General features: G+C 40.7%; 1 protein-coding gene across 1 annotated transcript in view; it reads right to left on the minus strand.

Moving 5' to 3' along the window:
* The window catches only part of TTC29 (tetratricopeptide repeat domain 29), a 176,728-nt gene that overhangs the window by 88,647 nt on the left and 67,078 nt on the right, over positions 1-21,003 (minus strand). The window contains exon 8 of the mRNA XM_080674377.1: positions 20,679-20,764. Coding sequence (XP_080530503.1) covers positions 20,679-20,764 — 86 coding nt within the window. The remainder of the gene's footprint in view (positions 1-20,678; positions 20,765-21,003) is intronic.

Below are 21,003 nucleotides of genomic sequence, written 5' to 3' on the forward strand. Positions count from 1 at the left end.
TGCAAATGGTAAGAATTCCTTCTTTTTTTATAGCAGCGTAGTACTCCATTGTGTAGATGTACCATAGTTTTCTAACCCACTCATCTGCTGATAGGCATTTAGGCTGTTTCCAAATCTTAGCTATGGTGAATTGTGCTGCTATGAACATATATATCCTTTCTGATTGGTGTTTCTATTTCTTGGGATATAATCCTAGAAGTGGGATTACTGGATCAAATGGAGCTCTATTTTTAGTTTTTTGAGGAAACTCCATACTATTCTCCTCAGTGGCTGCACCAGTCTGTATTCCCACCAGCAGTGCATGAGGGTTCCTTTTTCTCCGCATCCTCGCCAGCACTTATCGTTTGTTGATTTGTTGATAATAGCCATTCTGACAGGTGTGAGATGGTACTGCATTGTCATTTTGATTTGCATCTCTCAGATAATTAGTGACTTTGAGCATGTTTTCATATGTCTCTTGGACTTCCTTCTGTCTTCTTTCGAAAAGATTCTATTTAGGTCTGTAGCCCATTTTTTCATTGGCTCATTTATCTTGCTTTTATTAAGTTGTATAAGTTCCCTGTAGATGTTGGAGATTAAACCTTTATCAGTGATAACATTTGCAAATATGTTCTCCCATACAGTGGGCTTTCTTGTTGTTTTGTTGATGGTTTCTTTTGTTGTGCAAAAGCTTTTTATTTTGATGTAGTCCCATTTGTTTATTTTCTCTTTAGCTTCCATTGCCCTAGGAGCGGTATCGGTGAAGAAATTGCTTCGGCATATGTCTGAGATTTTGCTGCCTGTGGATTCCTCTAGTATTTTTATGGTTTCCCGTCTTATGTTTAAGTCCTGTATCCATTTTGAGTTTATTTTTGTGTATGGTGTAAGTTGGTGGTCTAGTTTCATTTTTTTGCATGTATCTGTCCAATTTTCCCAACGCCACTTATTGAAGAGACTGTCTTGACTCCATTGTATGTTCACGCCTCCTTTGTCAAATATTAATTGAGCATAGTGGTTTGGGTTGATATCTGGATTCTCTATTCTATTCCATTGGTCTATATTCCTGTTCTTGTGCCAGTACCAGGCTGTTTTGAGAACAGTGGCTTTGTAGTACAGCTTGAAATCTGGTATTGAGATCCCACCTACTTTGTTCTTCTTTCTCAGGATTGCTGTGGCTATTCAGGGTCTTTTTTTATTCCAGATGAATTTTTGGAGAGTTCTTTCTAGGTCTGTGAAATATGCCGTTGGTATTTTAATGGGGAGTGCATTGAATCTAGTGCTTTGGGTAGTATGGGCATTTTAATGATGTTGATTCTCCCAATCTATGAACTATGTTCTTCCATCTATTTATGTCTTCCTCTATCTCTTTTTTCAGTGTCCTGTAGTTTTCCGCGTATAGGTCTTTTACTTCCTTAGTTAAGTTTATTCCTAGGTATCTTAATTTTTTTGGTGCGATGGTAAATGGGATTGCTTTTTTAGTCTCTCTTTCTGTAAGTTCACTATTGGTGTATAGAAATGCCATAGATTTCTTGGCATTAATTTTGTATCCTGCTACATTGCCGAATTCATTTATTAAGTCTATTAGTTTTTTTATGGAGTCTTTCGTTTTTTGTTTTTTTTTTTTATGTACAATATCATGTCATCTGCAAATAAGGACAGCTTTACTTCTTCTTTTCCAATTTGGATGCCTTTTATTTCTTCTTCTTCTCTAATTGCAATGGCTAATACTTCCAGTACTGTCAAACAGGAGTGGTGAGAGTGGGCAACTGTCTTATTCCTGTTCTTAGGGGAAATGGTTTTAGTTTTTGCCCACTGAGTAAGTTGTTAGCTGTGGGTTTATCATATATGGCTTTTATTATATTGAGGTATGATCCTTCTATTCCCACCTTGTTGAGAGTTTTTATCAAGAAAGGGTGTTGTTGCCCTAACCGGTTTGGCTCAGTGGATAGAGCTTCAGCCTGTGGACTCAAGGGTCCCAGGTTCGATTCCGGTCAAAGGCATGTACCTTGGTTGCGGGCACATCCCTAGTAAGAGGTGTGCAGGAGGCAGCTGATCGATGTTTCTCTCTCATCGATGTTTCTGACTCTATCCCTCTCCCTTCCTCTCTGTAAAAACCAATAAAATATATTAAAAAAAAAAGAAATGGTGTTGGATTTTGTCAAATGCTTTTTCTGCATTAATTGATATGACTATGTGATTTTTATCTCTCAATTTGTTTATGTGATGTATCACGTTTATTGATTTGTGGATATTGTACCATCCTTGCATTCCTGGGATAAATCCTAGTTGGTCATGGTGTATGACCTTTCTGATGTACTGCTGGATCCGATTTGCTAGAATTTTGTTGAGGATTTTTGCATCTATGTTCATGAGGGATATTGGCCTGTAATTCTCTTTCATTGTGTTGTCTTTATTTGGTTTTGGTATTAGGGTGATGCTGGCTTCATAGAATGAGCTTGGAAGTGTTCTTTCCTCTTGAATTTTTTGGAATAGTCTGAGGAGGATAGGTTTTAGTTCTTCCTTGAATGTTTGGTAAAACTCCCCTGTGAAGCCATCTGGCCCTGGATTTTGTTTGCTGGAAGCTTTTTGATGACTGTTTCAATTTCTTCCATAGTTATTGAGATGTTTAGATTCTTCCTGATTGAGTTTTGGAAGGTTATATTTTTCTAGGAATATGTCCATTTCCTCCAGGTTGTCCAGTTTGTTGGAAAAGAGTTGTTCATAGTATTTTTTGACAATCCTTTGTATTTCAGTGGGGTCTGTTGCTATTTCTCCTCTTTCATTTCTGATTTTGTTTATTTGGGTCCCCTCTCTTTGCTTCTTGGTGAGCCTGGCTAGAGGTTCATAAATCTTGTTTATCTGTTCAAAGAACCAGCTTTTGGTTTTGTTGATCTTTTGTGTTGTTTTTTTGGTCTCAATGTCATTTATCTCTGCTCTGATCTTTATTATTCCCTTCCTTCTGCTTACACTGGGCTTTTCTTGTTGCTCTCTTTCTAACTCTTTTTTTAAAAAAATATATATTTTATTAATTTTTTACCCAGAGGAAGAGAGAGGAGAGGGATAGAGAGCCAGAAACATCGATGAGAGAGAAACATCGATCAGCTGCCTCCTGCACACCTCCTACTGGGAATGTGCCCGCAACCAAGGTGCATGCCCTTGACCGGAATCGAACCTGGGACCTTTCAGTCCGCAGGCCGACGCTCTATCCACTGAGCCAAACCGGTTTCGGCTCTTTCTAACTCTTTAAGTTGTAGGGTTAGGTAATTTATTACCATTGTTTCTTGTTTTTTGCAGTAGGCTTGTAGAGCTATGAACTTCCCTCTCAAGACTGCTTTCGCTATGTCCCATAGATTTTGGATTGTTGTTTTTTTTTTTTTATATAAATAAATCTTTATTCAGATTATTACAATTATTTCTCCTTTTTCCCCCCATAGCTCCCCTCCACCCATTTCCCACCCCACCTTCTGCCCTTACCTCCCCCCCCACTGTCCTCATCCAGAGGTGTATGATTTTTGTCCAGTCTCTTCAAGAACCCCCCATATCCCTTTCCCCCTGAGAATTATCAGTCCACTCCCTTTCTATGCCCCTGATTCTATTATATTCACCAGATTATTCTGTTCCTCAGGTTTTTAATTCACTTGATTTTTAGGTTCGCTTGTTGATAGATATGTATTTGTTGTTCATAATTTTTCTCTTTACTTTTTTCTTCTTCCTCTTCTTTAAGAATACCTTTCAGCATTTCATATAATACTGGTTTGGTGGTGATGAACTCCTTCAGCTTTTTCTTATCTGTGAAGCTCTTTATCTGCCCTTCAATTCTGAATGATAGCTTTGCTGGGTTGAGTAATCTTGGTTGTAGGTTCTTGCTATTCATCACATTGAAAATTTCTTGCCACTCCCGTCTGGCCTGCATAGTTTCTGTTGAGAAGTCAGCTGACAGTCGTATGGGTGCTCCCTTGTAGGTAATTAACTGTTTCTCTCTTGCTGCTTTTAAGATTCTCTCTTTGTCTTTTGCTCTTGGCATTTTAATTATGATGTGTCTTGGTGTGGTCCTCTTTGGATTCCTTTTGTTTGGGGTTCTGTGGGCTTCCTGGACTTGTAAGTCTATTTCTTTCACCAGGTGGGGGAAGTTTTCGGTCATTATTTCTTCAAATAGGTTTTCAGTATCTTGCTCTCTCTCTTCTTCTGGTACCCCCATAATTCTGATGTTGGTACACTTGAAGTTGTCCCAGAGTCTTCTTATATTATCTTCAACTTTTTGGATTTTTTTTTTTGCTTTTTCGGTTGAGTGTTTTTTGCTTCTTTGTAATTCAATTCTTTGACTTGATTTTTGTGTTCCTCTTGTCTGTTTTTGGGTCTCTGTATAATATTTTTTATTTCAGTCAGTGTATGTTTAATTTCTAGTTGGTCCTTTTTCATATCTTCGAGGGTCTCGTTATATTTATCGGCCTTTTCTAGGATATTCTTAAAAAGCCTTATAACCGTGGTTTTGAATTCTATATCCAGTTGTTTGTTTTCCTCCATTTCTTTCGTTTGTGATCTGATTCTTTGAGGCCGCATTTTCACTGCTTCCCTGAGTTGGTAAGGTAGATTTGTGTGCTAGGTTTCCAATATGGCCCAGTGGGTCGGCTTCCCCAGTTAACCTGAGGTGGACACTCTTGGTGCACCCCTTTGTGGACTGTGTGTACAGCCTTATTGTAATTAAGTCTTGATTGTTGTTGGTATCACTGGGAAGAATTGACCTCCAGGCCAGTTGGCTGTAAGGATCAGCAGTGTCTATGCTGGGAGAAGTTCGGTGCTGGAAACAGCCTTATAGGATTAGACTTGCCAAATTGCAATAGCCTCTGTGCTCAGCTTGGATGGGGTGGAGTCTCAGTCTTGGCTTCCTGTCAGCCTTGCCCTTGCGCACTTCAGACCTCTGCCTTCCCGGCTCCCGAGTCTCTGCCCGAGAGTCCAGACTCCCCCCACAAGAGCGTGGGTCCCCAGGGTCTCGCCTGGAACTGGGGTTCACTGCAGTCAGAACTGGGGCTCAGTGCATTCAGGAGCCTCTGACTCCCCTCCACTAGGGAAAGCCTGTGGCAACCTCTGCAGCCTTTGTGCGCACTGGCGCGTGCGCGCTTTCAGTCCTCCGCCTTCCCCAGCTCCCGAGTCTCCGCCCGAGAGTCCAGACTTCCCCCACAAGAGCATGGGTCCCCAGGGGCTCGCCTGGAACTGGGGTTCACTGCAGTCAGAACTGGGGCTCAGTGCATTCAGGAGCCTCTGACTCCCTTCCACTAGGGAAAACCTGTGGTAACCTCCGCAGCCTTTTTGCGCACTGGCGCGCGCGCTGCGCGCTTTCAGTCCTGCGCCTTCCCCGGCTCCCGAGTCTCGGCCCGAGAGTCCAGACTCCCCCCGTAAGAGCGTGGGTCCCCAGGGGCTCGCCTGGAACTGGGGTTCAGTGCAGTCAGAACTGGGGTTCAGTGTGGTCGGGGGCTTCTTTCCCCCTTCTGCCAGAGAAAGTCAGCCAGGCTCTCAGCCGCCCTTCCTCTCTGCGCGCACAAAGACCCTTTGCCGTACCTCCAATTCTATGTGAGCTTTTCTCTTTCCTTCTAGTTGTAGAATTTTCACTCAGCCAGCTTTCCTGTGGTTCTGGATGGTGTCCGTTCTGTCTTTTAGTTGTAGTTTTGAAATTGTTGTGCAAGGCAGCAGTTTAGGTGTTTTCCTATGCCGCCATCTTGGTTTCTCCCCCACGTCCAGTTTGGATTGTTGTGTTTTCATTGTCATTTGTTGCCATGATGTTTTTTTATTTCTTCTTTAATCTCTCTGGTAACCCAGTCATTGTTTAATAGCATGCTGTTTAGTCTCCATGTGTTTGATTTTTTTGGATTGTTTTTATTGTAGTTGATTTCCAGTTTTATGTCACTGTGATCTGAGAAGATGCTTGATATGATTTCTATCTTCTTGAATTTGAAGAGACTTTGCCTATGACCCAACATATGGTCTATCTTTGAAAATGACCCATGTGCACTTGAGAAGAATGTATATTCTGTGGCTTTGGGGTGAAATGTTCTGAAGATGTCAATTAATTCCATCTGGTCTAGTGAGTCATTTAGGATTGATGTTTCTTTGCTGATTTTTTGTTTAGAGGATTTGTCCAATCATGATAGTGGGGTATTAAAGTCTCCTACTATGATTGTATTGCTGTCAATCTCTCCCTTGATATCCTCCAGGAGTTTTTTTTATGTATTTGGGTGCTCCTGTATTGGGTGCGTATATGTTTACCAGAGTTATTTCTTCTTGTTGGATTGCTCCCTTTATTATTATGAAGTGGCCTTCCTTATCTCTTGTTAGGTCCTTCACTTTGAGATCTAATTTGTCATATAAAAGTATTGCTACCCCAATTTTTTTTTCATTTCCATTCGCCTGAAAAACCTTTTTTCCATCCCTTCACCCTCAGTCTGTGTGTGTCTTTTTTTCTGAGGTGGGTTTCTTGTAGACTGAAGCTATATGGGTCATGTTTTTTTTTTTTTATCCAATCTGTTACCCTGTCTTTTGATTGGTGCATTTAATCCATTTACATTTAAAGTTATTATTGATAGGTGCTTATTTGTCGGCATTTTTATTCTTTACCCCTGTGTTCCTTCTTCGCTTCCTATTTCTTTTTTTTACAGCAGACCCTTTAGCATTTCTTGCATTGCTGGTTTGGTGGTAATAAATTCCCTTAGTCATTTTGTGTCTGTGAAGCTCCTGATTTCACCTTAAATTTTGATTGATAGCCTTGCTGGGTATAGTATTCTTGGACTCAGACCCTTCCTTTGCATGACTTTGTATATTTCATTCCATTACCTTCTGGCCTGATGAGTTTCTGTTGAGAAATCAGTTGCTAGTCTGATGGGGGTTCCTTTGTAGGTAACTTGCTGTCTCTCTCTGGCCGCTTTTAAGATTCTTACTTTGTCGTTGGTGTTTGCCAATTTAATTATAATGTGCCTTGGCATTGGTCTTTTGGGGTTCATTTTGTTTGTGACTCTGTGACCTTCTTGGATTTGTGTGGGTTTTTTCTTCCCTATATCAGGGAAGTTTCCTGTCATTATTTCTTCAAACAGGTTTTCTATTCCTTACTCAGTTTCCTCTCCTTCTGGAACTCCTATTATGCGGATGTTGTTTTGTTTCGTGTTGTCCCAAAGTTCCCTTAGGCTCTCTCCTGCTTTTTATTTTTTTTCCCTAGAAGCTGCTCTACTTGGGTATTTTTTACCACCTTGTCTTCTAGCTCACTGATGTGGTCCTCTGCTTCTTCTAGTCTACTCTTGATGCTTTCTATTGAGTTCTTTACAGCAGCGATGTCATTTTTCATTTCTTCTTGGTTCTTCTTCATTTCCTCTTGGTTCTTACACATATTGTCGAATTTGTCTTCCATTTTTTTCAGTCCCCTTATGACCATTTCTGTGAATTCTTTCTCTGGAAGGTTGCTTGTCTCCATTTTGTTTACTTCTTTTTTTGGTGATGCCTGCTTTTCTTTCATATGCAGGCTGTTTCTTTGTTTCCCCAGGGTCTCTCTTCTCCGGGTGTCTGGTTATGTAGTTCTCTCTCTCTTGCATTTATTTAAAGGCACAAAATACAACACAACCAGGTACAACGCACAATGCACTGAACAGAAATGTATTCACAATATTAATAACCCCAAATAGAGGTGACCACTAGAGAAAGGCAAATTAGAGGATAGGAGAGAAAGAAGAAGAGAAAAAAAAAAGAAAGAAAGGAGTGCAAAAATGAAATTGGGAAAAGGAAAAAAAAAGTAAGAGAGAAAAGAAAGAGAATACGAAAGATGAGGGGAACAATCTATATATATGGGGAGAAAACTCCAATAGAAGAGCTACTAATCCCAACAAATGCCAGCAACAAGTACCTGGAGATGAATACAAACTACAAACAACAACTAATATCAAGCGAGGCAAGGGAAAACAGAAGCAAAATCAGACAAAAACAAAATAAAAGAATAAGCAAAACAATCTTAAAAACAAGCATAAAAAATCAATATAATCAACAATCAAGCAAACAACAACAAAAGGACAGAGAGAAAAACAATTTTTTTGATAATGAAGACAGAGAAGAGAGAGGTGTGTATGGACTTGGAGCAGGGGATTGGAAATTACATGTATAAGTAGGGTGAAATTTTAACAGGGGGTAAAAAGAAAGAATAGGGAAAATCCAAAGCAGGAAAAGGGTAAGAGAAACAGGACAACAAAAGGGGAAAAGTTAGGAAGAGAGTGATGGCATAAAGGTAAAGTTGAGATAGAGTAAAATGATGCTAAAGGGAAGATGAAAATAGAATGTAGAACACTAATCCCAAAGTAAAATAAAGAGAAAATAAAATGATACTTTTTTTTTTTAAAAAAAAGGTAAAATAGTAGTAATAATACTGGTTGAAAATAAAAATGTAATAATTAAAAAGTTAAAACCAAGTGAGGAAAAAAAATTAGTTTCTTAAGTAAAAGATGAAAAAAGTAAAAAAATAAAAATAAAATGTGCAATAGTGAAGGTCATTCACTTCCTCTATTGTTCTGTTTGGCACACCTGTTTCCCAGTTAGGACAGTATTGCAGTTCCCTGAGTTCCACTGCTCCTCAGTGTTGTAAGCCAGTCCTGATTTTTACGCAGGCGGTGTGTCTTAATTTCTTGTATTCCTTTATTTGTGTTTACACAAGAGTCAATTTGTGATTCAACCCCTGGGTGGCAGTGTTTCTGGATTGACCTCCAGGTCTATAGGTCCTCTCTAGCCAGTGCTTAGATCCTGCTTTCCCTGTGGCATTCAATACTGGTTTGTGGGAGTGCGTTGCCCCAGAGCTGGTTCTCTGATGGTTATTCCCCGCTCTGATCCCCAGGTTCCAGAAAAACAACATTCCCCTGCAGTCTCTTAGTGTGTCCCAAATTGGGTGATCTTATGTATTGGGCTTAGTAATCAGAAGCAAGGATTTAAAGGAAAAAGAAAAAACAAACAAAAACAACAAAAAAAGAGCCAGAGTAAGTGTGCAAACTCCGGGGCTGTGTGCAAGCCTGTGCAATCTTTTTTCCCCCCTTGGGTCTAAGCAGCCAGCACACTTTTAAAATTTTAAGGCTGTCCTTTTGTGTCAGATCAAAATGGGTTGCTTTTAAGAGTTCCTTTCTGTTAGTAGCTCTGAGGACCCCCTTCCACATTCACAGATCACGCCAGCCCCAACAGCCACGGATTTTTCTACGCGCAGACTTCCCCGGTCTGGTCCTCCAGCTCCTGCAGTGCGCGCGCTTCTCTCTCCTGTCGGGAGCAGAGAGCTCACCTTATCCCAGGCGAAATCTGACCTTTCCATGGTGGAGTGTAGAGCTCCTCTGAATCTGCATGTTTGCGCCAATTGGGGACCGGTGCTCTGGGGTTCGCAGCTATTCGGTGGGTGCCGCAGTTGTAGATTTTCAGGCTTCTGATAACATCCACTTTCCCCTTCAAGATGGCGCAGTCTCCATGTCCGAGCCGGTCGCTCTGGGAGAGAACCCAGCAGCAGTGGGGGCTGCCCGGTCAGGGGAGCCCCATTCAGCAGTCCCCTGTCTCCTGGCATATATCTGTCCCTCAACTCACCAACAAACACTCCCCGTGCGACCCTCAGCTGTTCTTTCTATCTGCTTCGGGACACATGTGTTTATTCTGCTGCCATTTTTTCCTCCTCCCCACAGATTATTCTTAAGACTACCCATCAACTAGTTTAATCTTCCCAACATCCCATGAGTAGGCATTAATATTTATTCTTATCTCTTTTTAAAGGTAAGGAAACAGGCAAATAAAGATGAAGCCGCTAGGCCAAGGTTATACAAGTGGTAAGGACATGAACCCAGGCCGCCTGATTTCAGAGGCATCACTTTATCTGGCCCCCTCCCACCTCAGTGCCAAGATGGTGCCTAACAATACCACCACATAGGCTGGGCTCAAGTTTAGCTCCTTTTGGTACCACCTGTCCTTCTGTCGACCAATATTACAACAATTGTGCCCTGCCACAACGTTGTTGAGGAAGCTGAACAAAGCTTAATGACTTATCCAGACCAAAGAACTTGGTGACAAAACCAGAACCAGAACCAGAACCAGAACCTAGGATGTCTGACTCCCAATTTGGTGGTCTTTCTGGTACTTCCAAAATCAATTTGAAGATCATAGTGATTTGCCTGGGTAGTACTTTTCCATTCCTATGTAATCTATTAAAATAAACAATTAAAAAGTAATTTTGGCTTTGCAACATTGTAACAAATATTAATGTTCATTTACATAATATTTCAAAGGGAAATGTTTATTTTTGTAATATCTATGATATTATAAACATATAAAATGAACATAATAAATAGTCACTCTGCTGTAAGCTAATATAAGCTCATAGGGAAAATGAATATGTTTAATTAAATTTAGGGGAAATGTATAGTTAAATCATTTGCAGTACAATAATAAGGACCAATAAACCATTATCTCTTTACTGTTCTATTGGAATTTTTATCAATGTGCTATATTAATAAATAGCATCTTCATTTTACAAAGCAGGATGCTAAGAGATTTGTCTCTGATCTGGTAAGACAGTAGTGGTAGCAGGAATAACATAATCTTGCATTAACCCAGCAAATTATACTTTTACTGTTCTATAATATTCACCAGTATTTATTGAGACAGTAGAGTAGGCCATATATAGTTCCAAATACTTTCTTCATATTAATTCTTTCAATCCTCAAAATTACCCATAAATTAGGTACTAGTGTAATCCTTATGCTGTCAATGAGGAAACCAAGGCACAAGCGAGATTCAGTAAACCAAGAAACACAAATCACAGGATTAGAAACCAGGGGCCATGTTCTTAACCACTATATTAACCCATGATAATGTTTAAGTCGGTAACAGAGAATTGAAATCTACGGGAAGGACTCTATTTCCCTTCCTCTACTTCATTTTACCCCAAAAATATAAACATTCTGCCCTACCAGATCTTTCAAGTTAAAATCAAACTAACAGTACTATTTATGCACGTTCCCTTGCATTTACTAATTGTTTCTAGCAGATAATAAATTTGCATTGGGAGCAAGAAGAGACGGGTTACTTAATCTAAGTCTCAGTCTTCATCTGTGAAATGGGAGTGAGAGTAAATAGAAAATACTAATAATATCTGCCTTTTAGGGTTCTTGTATTAATGGGATGAATCATGTGAATAATAAAGTTGGTACTGTTTTAGGCACATAGCACACAAAGACACGTTGGTTGTTATTGTTGCTCCTGGTGATGATTCTATATCAGTTAGGGCTCAGTTGATTTCATTGGACAAAGACCACCCCAATCTAATTTAGGCAAAAGGGTAAACTAGGGACTCAATGACACTAGGGATTGCTCTCTCCATTTCTCATCTCGGTTTCTGTGTGTAAGCTTTGTTTTCCCATGGCCCTTCATGACTCTGGAGGCTCCAGGCTAACCTTCTCACCGAAGAGGAATGGCTCTGATTTGAAAAGACAATATTATCAGGTAAGCAACATGATTGGCTTAGCTTGTTTAGGGAACCTTTCCTAGAGATTGACTGGGGTGAGAAGTAGTGGTGGTGGGATGCCTGTAAAGTCAAGGTTAGAGAGAAGACCGCAGTCAGCAGAAAGGTGACAGTGGGAATGGAACAACATTCTGGGAAGACAAAGACAACAGATGTCTTCCAGTTTGCTATGAAATATATGCCGTTTTTCTCCTCCTGGGGCTTTATCTCATTTAACAGTACCATCATACTTAGGATTATTCGGAAAAACAAAACAAAACACACACATACAAAAAAACCTTCTGATTCATCTTTGAATCTATCCTGTCTATACTTTTATCTACCCAGCCAGAAATATGTGAAATTGTAAAAATGTCTCTCAAATATGTGAGCTACACCACCATCACCTGAATTCATTCCTCACCTGAAATACTTCAGAAGAGCCAGATAATTGGTTTTCTCCCTTCCAGTCTCTCTTTTAGATTTGTCCCGTACACAACTGCCAGGCTGTCTTCTAGAACAAGTTCCTGCCCTACATAGGCCCTTGGAGATCTCAACCCACCACCCTGTCTCTCCAGCCTCTCCCCCAACAGCCCGACTCGCCCACCATGCACACTTCCTGGTGACTGGAATGGACTGTCTGCTCTCCAGGCTGCTTCCCTCCACTGAGGGCACAGCTACACTTATCTTGAGGATCAATTCAAGTGCCATCACCTCAATCTCCAAGTAAGACAAAGCTTTCCTGTTGCTTCCCTGGCTTCTGGTCCCTATCATGAATATCGCATGAAGATGTGTCAGATGTCCATTTCCTCAGGGACTCTTGCAGTGTAGTAGGTAGGAATCTACTAGAGCATAGAGAAATTGCTCAGACCTGTTATTCTACAATGTGTACCCAAATGATGTTTAAAACAACAGTCCATCAACAGTTGTCACCATGTTTATTCATGTGGACTTTGGTCAGATTTACTCAGGGTCCAAAAACTGCAGGGTTGCATTTTTCACTCTATTTTATTGTTTTTGCTTTATAATTTATATGATTATCTTTTCATTTTATCAGGCCATGTTTAAATGCCCTTTATTACTTGTTAAGCATTTAAAAACTTGAATAGTTTGGATTGAGATGAGCTGCTGAAATGACTAACTGCTATTATTAATTCTATGCTGAAGACATTTCCTATGAACAGTCTGTATAAAACCTACTTAAAACAATTAAAATCTTTACATTTTAATAGAACAAAAAAAAACAGTTTACTTTTTCTTATCACAAAATCAATATGTAGCAGGTTCCTGAATAATGTCATTTCATTCGAAATCATTTCATTATAACATTGATGAGATGCCATAGAAACTTAACTCGGTCTACTTCAATTAGCATATGGTAAGACTGGTTTTGTTATATGTTGTTTTGCTTAAAGTCCCAGAACTTATCAGCAATGTTAAGTGAGGACTTACTGTATGAAAATTGTAGAAAATTTTGGGAATATTTTAATTCTCCCCAAAATAGACAATTAAAGTCATCCATTATTACAGCTTCCACAGATAACCACTAAAAACAAATACCACCAGAGATTCATCATTTCAAAAGAAAAATCCCTACACATGCTATTTTTCTAATCTGTAACATTGAAAAGAGAAGGATTAGAAAATTAAACAGAAGAAAAAGGTATAAAGAGAACTAAACTCAATTAATGAGGAAATTTTAAAATACACCACATTCAATTTACTAAAATTCTAGTTTGCCAACAATTTTTTGCTCCAAAAATTTATATCTAGTTATTACTGGAAGGTTATCTGTTTTAATATTTTAGAAAACTCATGTCTTTAAATACAAAGACAGTAGTAGCAAATTATTAGTAAAACAGTTTACAGTTTAATAATCACCAAATTATTAAAACACATTTTTATGAACTACTTAAAATGTTTTTTTCCAAGTAAGTCTACCTGTTCAAAAAGGTATTAAATAATATCAGATATGGAATTCATGCTTATCCTATGCCTTAGATGATGGCTTTATAATTTTGAGTAATGGAATTTTATGCAGTTTGGAAATAAATAAATTTTTTAAAATTAGGAAATATGACTATTTTCTTCTCATATGGGTGTGTTTTCTAATCCTATCATCTTTCTTTTGCTTGTCAGATAATTGATATTTTGAACATTTCTCTACTTAGCAAATGGTTGGAATGAAAAGGAAGTAAGTACTAGTTGTGCACTGGTGGGAGGGTGTGTGGAGGGAGTATGATGCTAAAGGAAAGAGGTTGGTGTGGCAACAATTGGGGGAAATGGGTGTGGAATGGCTGCTCCTTTTAGATTCTGGAGGAGATGCCTGAGGTGGGTCACAGGACACAGGAATGAGGCGGACGAATCCTCTGGTGTGAAGTAGAAAATGACTGCTGTGACCCCAAGCTTACACATTGGCGAGCCCTCTGACATGCGTGGGAGCTGGGGATGAACTGCACAGCACAGGAGGCAAGCTGGCTGCAGGCGGGACTGTCTGCATGTTTGGGGTACTGATAACCAGCGGTCTTCAGGGAGAAGGAGATCACGGTTTCCTCTGTGCCAGCATCTGAGCCCCCCTCAGACACTGAGGCCATTAAACAGGAGAAGGGTCAATATTAGGTACTGGTTTCTAATTGGCAAGTAAAGACAACTTCTATTTAATGAGAAGTGAATAGCTCTGATCTTTAAATAAATAAATAACTCAAATTCCTTTTTTGACATAAATCTTATTTTTTAACCGAGTTATAAATTTGGGGGGAAAGTAGGGATATAAGGATACAAATGGCCTGCTGAAAAGAGCCACCATTTTTTCACTTGAGAGAGAAGAGAAGGCAGAAGGAGAGAGGGGAGGGAGAGGAGTGGTTAATATGTGAGTGGACTACGATGGGGAACTTTGGCGTGTAGGGAGTGGCATGAAGATACATACAGGCTTCAGAATATCCTAGAGAATGACAAATGGAAAAAAAATTTAAATGGAAGTGAGGGTTTAAAAAAAATGTTGCCTTGAGTCAAGAATGTATCTCTTTTACTGTTCTTTGAAGAGAAGGAAGCAGAAATTCAAATTGCTTTTCTTTCAGGGTGCTGGAATTTTTTCTTTAAATATGAAATATCAATTTATTCTGTTTGCATAATGCCTTCAGTGGTAGATAAAAGCCTCTGCTTATAAAAGGGGCCAAAAGAAAAACTTGTTTTATGAATATTACTGTGGAATCTACCAAAGCATCTGCATGTCAGCTAGATTATCTATATATATAAAAGGCTAAGTGACCGGCCGACCAGCTGACTGACCAACCGGCCAGTAGGTATGATATGCACTGACTGACCAACAGGGGGCAGCCGAGCTACAGCAACTTTGCAGAGTACCCTCTCATACTCTGGGACCCCTTGGGGGATGTCAGACTGCCGGTTTCGGCCCAATCCCTGCAGGCCAGGCCGAGGGACCCCACCTGCTGGAGGGACTCTGCTCACTCCACAGACACCCTTCGAGCCCCAGGTGCAGCAGGCTGGAGAGGGACTACGGGAGGTTGTCTCACCCAGTCCCACCCCGCCAGCCACCCTCTAATTAATTTCCTTTCATTGTGCATGAATCTGTGCACCGGGCCTCTAGACATTTGAATAAAGAGTCCACCAATATCAAGAATGGAGTGACTTTTAAGGGAGAAGGTAACATTCTAAATAGAGAAAGGAACTAAATGGGAATAGCTACAAGGATCATTTCCCCCCACACTTTCTGTTAGTTAAACATTACAAACAAATTATTCTTTGTTAGAGATGTCCTCATACAGAATAGTTTTATCTTTGTTTACATCTATTGAGTTGAAAGAATAAGTAACGTTTAATTACATTTACTTAGTGAGACCCCAAGAATATATAATTTTACAAATATGATCCATATACCTTATAAACAATTGCATTGCAAAACAATGCAATATTTATAAATATGATCCATATACCTTATAAACAATGACTTATTGGAATTAAATAGTGTAACTACAGGGTGTGCCCCCCAAAATGTATGCACACTTTAACAGCTGATAGCTCAATTTTTAAAATGAAATGTATGTTCATAAACACTGCCTTTATAATTATTCAAAGTGTATGTATACATTTTTTGGGACATCCTATATTTGTTCTGATATGTTAATAAGATAATTTTGCTAAAAAATGCTGCTAATGATGAGGCTACAGACTTAGGGTAACCTTGTACATACACTAACACCAATGTTGGAAGCATTCTAAGCTATTATAAAGATGCCAATGTACGCAAATAGAGAGCAGCTGTTTTGTATATGGAAAAATTAAATCAATAGGATGAATTTTGCTTTCATAGTATAATTTTTGGTAGGCTGCATTATTGCTAAATAATAGGAAGCAAATAATTCACTGAACATACTAAAGCTTGAGTAAATTTAAAGGTGGTGTTCCCCAAATTTTTAAGTGGAATAAAGGATAAGAGAGGAAGAAAATTCATGTATAAAAACAATGTGCTAAGGGAGGACTTTCTTTTTTCTTAAAATAACTTCATGGTTGCAATATTTGACTGTGAAAGCTGGTCCAACTTTGCACAAGGCCTTAAATGTGATTTTTAATAAAGTAAAGGGGTGGGCAAAAGCAGGTTTACAGCTGTGAGTATGTAAAACACAGTTTATTCTTGAATTATTATTCCCTTATTAATTATTGCATTATTTATTATTATTATTAACCTACTTTTGCCCACCTCTAAATTTTTCTAATACCTTAGAACTTCATAAGATTTACCTTCTAAAATTTACTCTACATGGAGCATTTATAGGCCTAAATTGATGATGGCCAAAGGGGATGACTATTTCTTTTCTCCGCACCTGACATATGCAGGTAACATCCTCCTCTTTAAATGTCAGGGTCTCCATGACCTCATGCACAGGTTTATTAGAGTAACTGTCCTTTCTCTTCACCAAATACTTTTCCCTCATTACTATAGGTACTTCAGCCCTAAAGAAATCCACTATTTGTTTTTAGATTAGCTCTATTCTGTCACTGAGGAAAGAACTTTTTATCAGCAAGGAATGGATGGCCAGACTGTATTCATATACTTGTCAACATATTCTTATATTACATGTATTAATCATATATCAATAAATTAAAGCCTTTAATATAAATTAGAAAATTTGATGATCATCTGTTTATGATCATCAGAACCTTCAATTAGAAATATTTCCTTGTGACAGGTTTCTCTGAAAAATCATGTAAAAGTCTTTAAACAGATGAACAACATTATTGGAAGGGAGACATCAGTGAGAGGGGGAGATTGAATCTAGAGGCAAGATACAGAATATGTGAAAAGGTGCTAAATTCTAAACTTAAATTACAAGTGAGAAAATAAAAACAGTGTATGGAATTGATGAACACTAAAGCTAGACTGAGTAAGAAGAGGGAAGGAAGTGCTAGATCTAACCACAAGCTGTCACCTTGGCTCCAGCACCACAAAGCTGGTTTCTGAGCATTCTGGCCCCCTTCACAGCCATACTGAGACAGAAACACCATCAGTGGTGTTGGTAATACTGCACAGGGAGGGAACGTATGATAAAAGAAGATTAAAAAAAATTTTTATGTTGAATTTTTACTTTATAATTTGATAACTGGACAAATATCTAATCAATCAATCAAGTAATCAATCCTATTTATGAACTGATCATGTGATTTTTTTCACAATATATTCACTAAATAAGTAAAATATGTTGTGGGTTCCTAAGAGACATCTTGTAAACCAAAAGTAATGCTGTTGGAAGGAGAGAGACTGCGATGGAAAGACACGCTGTAGTTTGCAAATCCTATCTAATAAAGAGGGAATATGCTAATTAACCATCACTCCATCACAAAGATGGCGGCACCCACAGCTGAGGCCAAGTTCCCATAAGGAGCCTTAACAAGCAATCAGCAGGGACCTGAGGCTATGCCCTCCCCCGCCCCCATGGGGCTTGACAGGGGACCTCAGGCCAGCAGGGCTTGACAGGGGACCTCAGGCCACCTTCCACACCAGACAGGGCTTGACAGAGGACCTCAAGGTGCGCTTCCCGTCCTGGTGCTGGGCTAGGGGACCTCAGGCTGCTCCCCCCGCCCCAGTGCCAGGCCAGGGGACCTCAGGCCGCACCCCCCACCAGGTGGGGCTTGACAGGGGACTTCAGGCCACATCCCCCACCCAGCAGGGCTTGACAGGAGACCTCAAGGTGCACTTCCTGTCCTGGTGCTGGGCTAGGGGACCTCAGTGTGCTCCTCCCGCCCCAGCGCCAGGCCAGGGGACCTCAGGCCATGCCCCCCACCAGGTGGGGCTTGACAGGGGACTTCAGGCCGCGCCCCCCACCCTGGCACCAGGCTAGGGGACCTCAGGCCGCACCTCCCGCCCCAGCACCGAGCCAGGGGACCTGAGGCTGTACCCCTCTGCCTGGTGGGGCTTGATAGGGGACCTCAAGGTGCACCCCCAGTGCTGGGTCAATGGAACTCAGGCAGCACCCCCTTCCCAGGAGGGACCTGAGGCTGCACCCCCCCTGCCTATGGGGCTTGACAGGGGACCTGAGGCTGTTCCCCCCTCCCAGTGCCAGGTCGGGGGACCTGAGGCTGCACCCCCCGCCGCCTGGCGGGGCTTGACGGGGGAACTCAGGCCATGCCCCCCACCCAGCGGGGCTTGACAGGGGATCTCAGGCCATGTCCCACACCTGGCAGGACTTGACGAGAGACCTCAAGGCACGCCCCCCCACCCCCGTCTGGGCTGGGGGACCTCAGGCCATGCCCCCCATCCTGGCGCCGGGCCAGGGGACCTGAGGCTACGTTCCCTGCCCGGCAGGGCTTGACAAGGGTGGGACTAGCCAGGTCTGGATCTATCCCAATGAGGCAGGGGGGACTGGCCGGGTCTGGGTCTCATGCGATTTTGAGGTGCATGTGGGTGGACAGGGACTTGACTCTGGGTCCCATGGTGTGCCCCAGACTCTGACAGGAGGAAGGTTTTCATATACATTTTACTAATTTTCTTTCATCTCTGATACTTCTATTATAGAGAAAGGGCAAATAGCAATATTAAATTATTTCCGCTAATTAATCCCCTTTTAATGTGCACAAATTTCGTGCACCGGGCCACTAGTAAATAATAATAGATCATTTATGTAACATGAGGAGCTCCCAGGTCCAGAAACAAAACGGGAAAGGAAAATCAAATGGTAGTCTGAAGCATGCCCTATTATCCCTGAAAGGATGCAGGGGAAAGTGGCTGAAGTAAGATACTAGCAAGGATGAAAAGACATGGCCTTCAACCTGAGATCCAAGCAAGATGTCAGGTTTTGTGGGAACCTATTTTATATGAGCCCAACCACAGAAACCAGCTTCTCTCTGCCACTAGCCTGAGCTGGAAGACCTCCACGTCCCAAATCTACTACTGCTCAGTGTCCATTCTCCACCCAGCCACAGCCCAGCTCAACTTCCCAATCCTTGGTGGCTCCTTCTCAACTTAGCTCTTGGCATCCTGTGTCCAGACCTGACAACAGAACCCATTTTTGGCCCTGAAGCTCTGCCTGTGGGTCTGACCCAAATCTTATGCTTATTTCCTGTAAGGCCTTAGTCCTGGGTCAGCTGTGTTCCCAAAAGGCAGCAATAGTCTGCCATGAGACCTGGGTTCCAAGACAGCTCCCGATTCTTCACAACTGCAAAGGCTGCTCTTGTATGGTGAGTGCAGCAGTGAGCCTGAGGCCTAGAGTGCGGCCTGCCTGGTTTCCCAAAGCCTCTGCCCTGGCTGGGAATTCAGTGACAAACATTAACTAACCCTAACTAACCCAGGTACTTGCCTAAGGGAGGGGGGTATGTTCTTACTGAAAATATCTGCAACGAGCTCTCTTATTCCAGCCCAAAAGCCAGGATAGGAGGCAGAGGAGTTGGCATATTTAAATTTTCTAGACATGCCCAGTTCCCCTGGCTTATCTTCAGTCAGATCATCTATTTCTGATTTTCCTCCCACTTCCATGGACACTCTTGCTTAATCCCCTTTGTACCTCCTTCACCCAGCATGGCCCTAGGACTTTTTCATCAATCACTGTCCATCTACAGGAAAGCTCCTCCACTCCCCAGCTCTAGTGTGCTTAAAGTTACACATTTATCAGTGTGAAGTTTATATAGCATCTCCAATCTAGATTTCCTTTTGTGTCCAGACCCACATGTACTTCTGTCTATTTGATCTCTCCTTGGATATCTCAAAATGTCCTCAAATTCAACATTCAAAACTGAACTCTCCATTTCCCCCCAAGGCTGGTGCCCTTCAGCATTCTCTGCCTCAGTGAATGAGCCCAGCATCTATCCAGCTCCACAGCCAGGAACCTAGTGTCCATCAGGACACCTCTATCTCCTTCGCCTCCCACATTTAGTCTATTCCCAAGTCTTTCAGAACGACTGCATTTACTCGTCACCACCTTCACGTCTACTAATGCCCAGAAACTGAAGTCAGGGTAAAAGTGCTAAAAGCTAATCATTATCAAAGGTTTATTATATACCAGGCAGGTGGTCATAAAACTTTATGTGAATTATCTTTTCTAATCACTCTGTGTATTAGTTTCCTAATAACATTCATTACTAGACTATCCTACACCACTAGTTATCTTACAAAATTATAGAACAGATCCAGTGCATGGCATGATGCCTGCTATATACCGAGAGAAATGCCAATTTGTTCCACTTAGTTATGCACTTGTTGGTTGCTTCTTGTATGTGTCCTGAACGGGGATTGAACCTGCAACCTTGGAGTATCTGGATAATGCGTCAACCAACTGAGCTACCCGTCAGGGCCTTTAGTAACTTTTTTTATTACTTATTTTTGCTGCCCTTTAAACCCATTTCCTCTTGTCCTTGGTGATATGAGAATATAGACAGTTACATGATTCTATATATTTAATTTTCATGTATTCTAAAGCATTTAATGGTAATTGACTATGTATTACCTTTTATAAACAATAAAAGCAATTTTTTGTGCTTCAGAATATTGCTATTGTGTTAGTGTCTGTCTGTCTGTCTCTCTCTATAGATAGATAGATAGATAGATAGATAGATAGATAGATAGATAGGTTTACCTATCTATCTATATATAAATACTGCTATAAGGTCCATATCTGTTGTACTTATAAAAACATACAATAAAATAAAATATAATAAAACAAAAATTTAAAGTGGGAACACTTAAACGTTTAGTTCAACTTACTATTAATGCTGTGTCATGCTCTCCAGCAGCCAAGTGTGCTAAGCCCAAGTAATAGGAAGCTTCCCCTTCCATCTTTTTGTCATTTCCTAAAGTGAAAATGCAGAAAATTATCGTGGCTTTAAAGAAATTGATTCATTACAACAAACAGAATATTTGCTTTTAAGACAGTAGACACGTTATAACAACGTATACACATTTATCCACAATCCCTGAGATCTAACTGTTTTATGTTAAAAAAAAAAAAAGTCTGTTGCTTCACAATTTACCTGAATCACAGATGTTAAAGTGTATAAGCAATATAATCATGAGGAGTTATCCTCTATAT

This window comes from Plecotus auritus (genome assembly GCF_963455305.1).
Source record: "Plecotus auritus genome assembly, chromosome: 6".
Taxonomy (NCBI): domain Eukaryota; kingdom Metazoa; phylum Chordata; class Mammalia; order Chiroptera; family Vespertilionidae; genus Plecotus; species Plecotus auritus.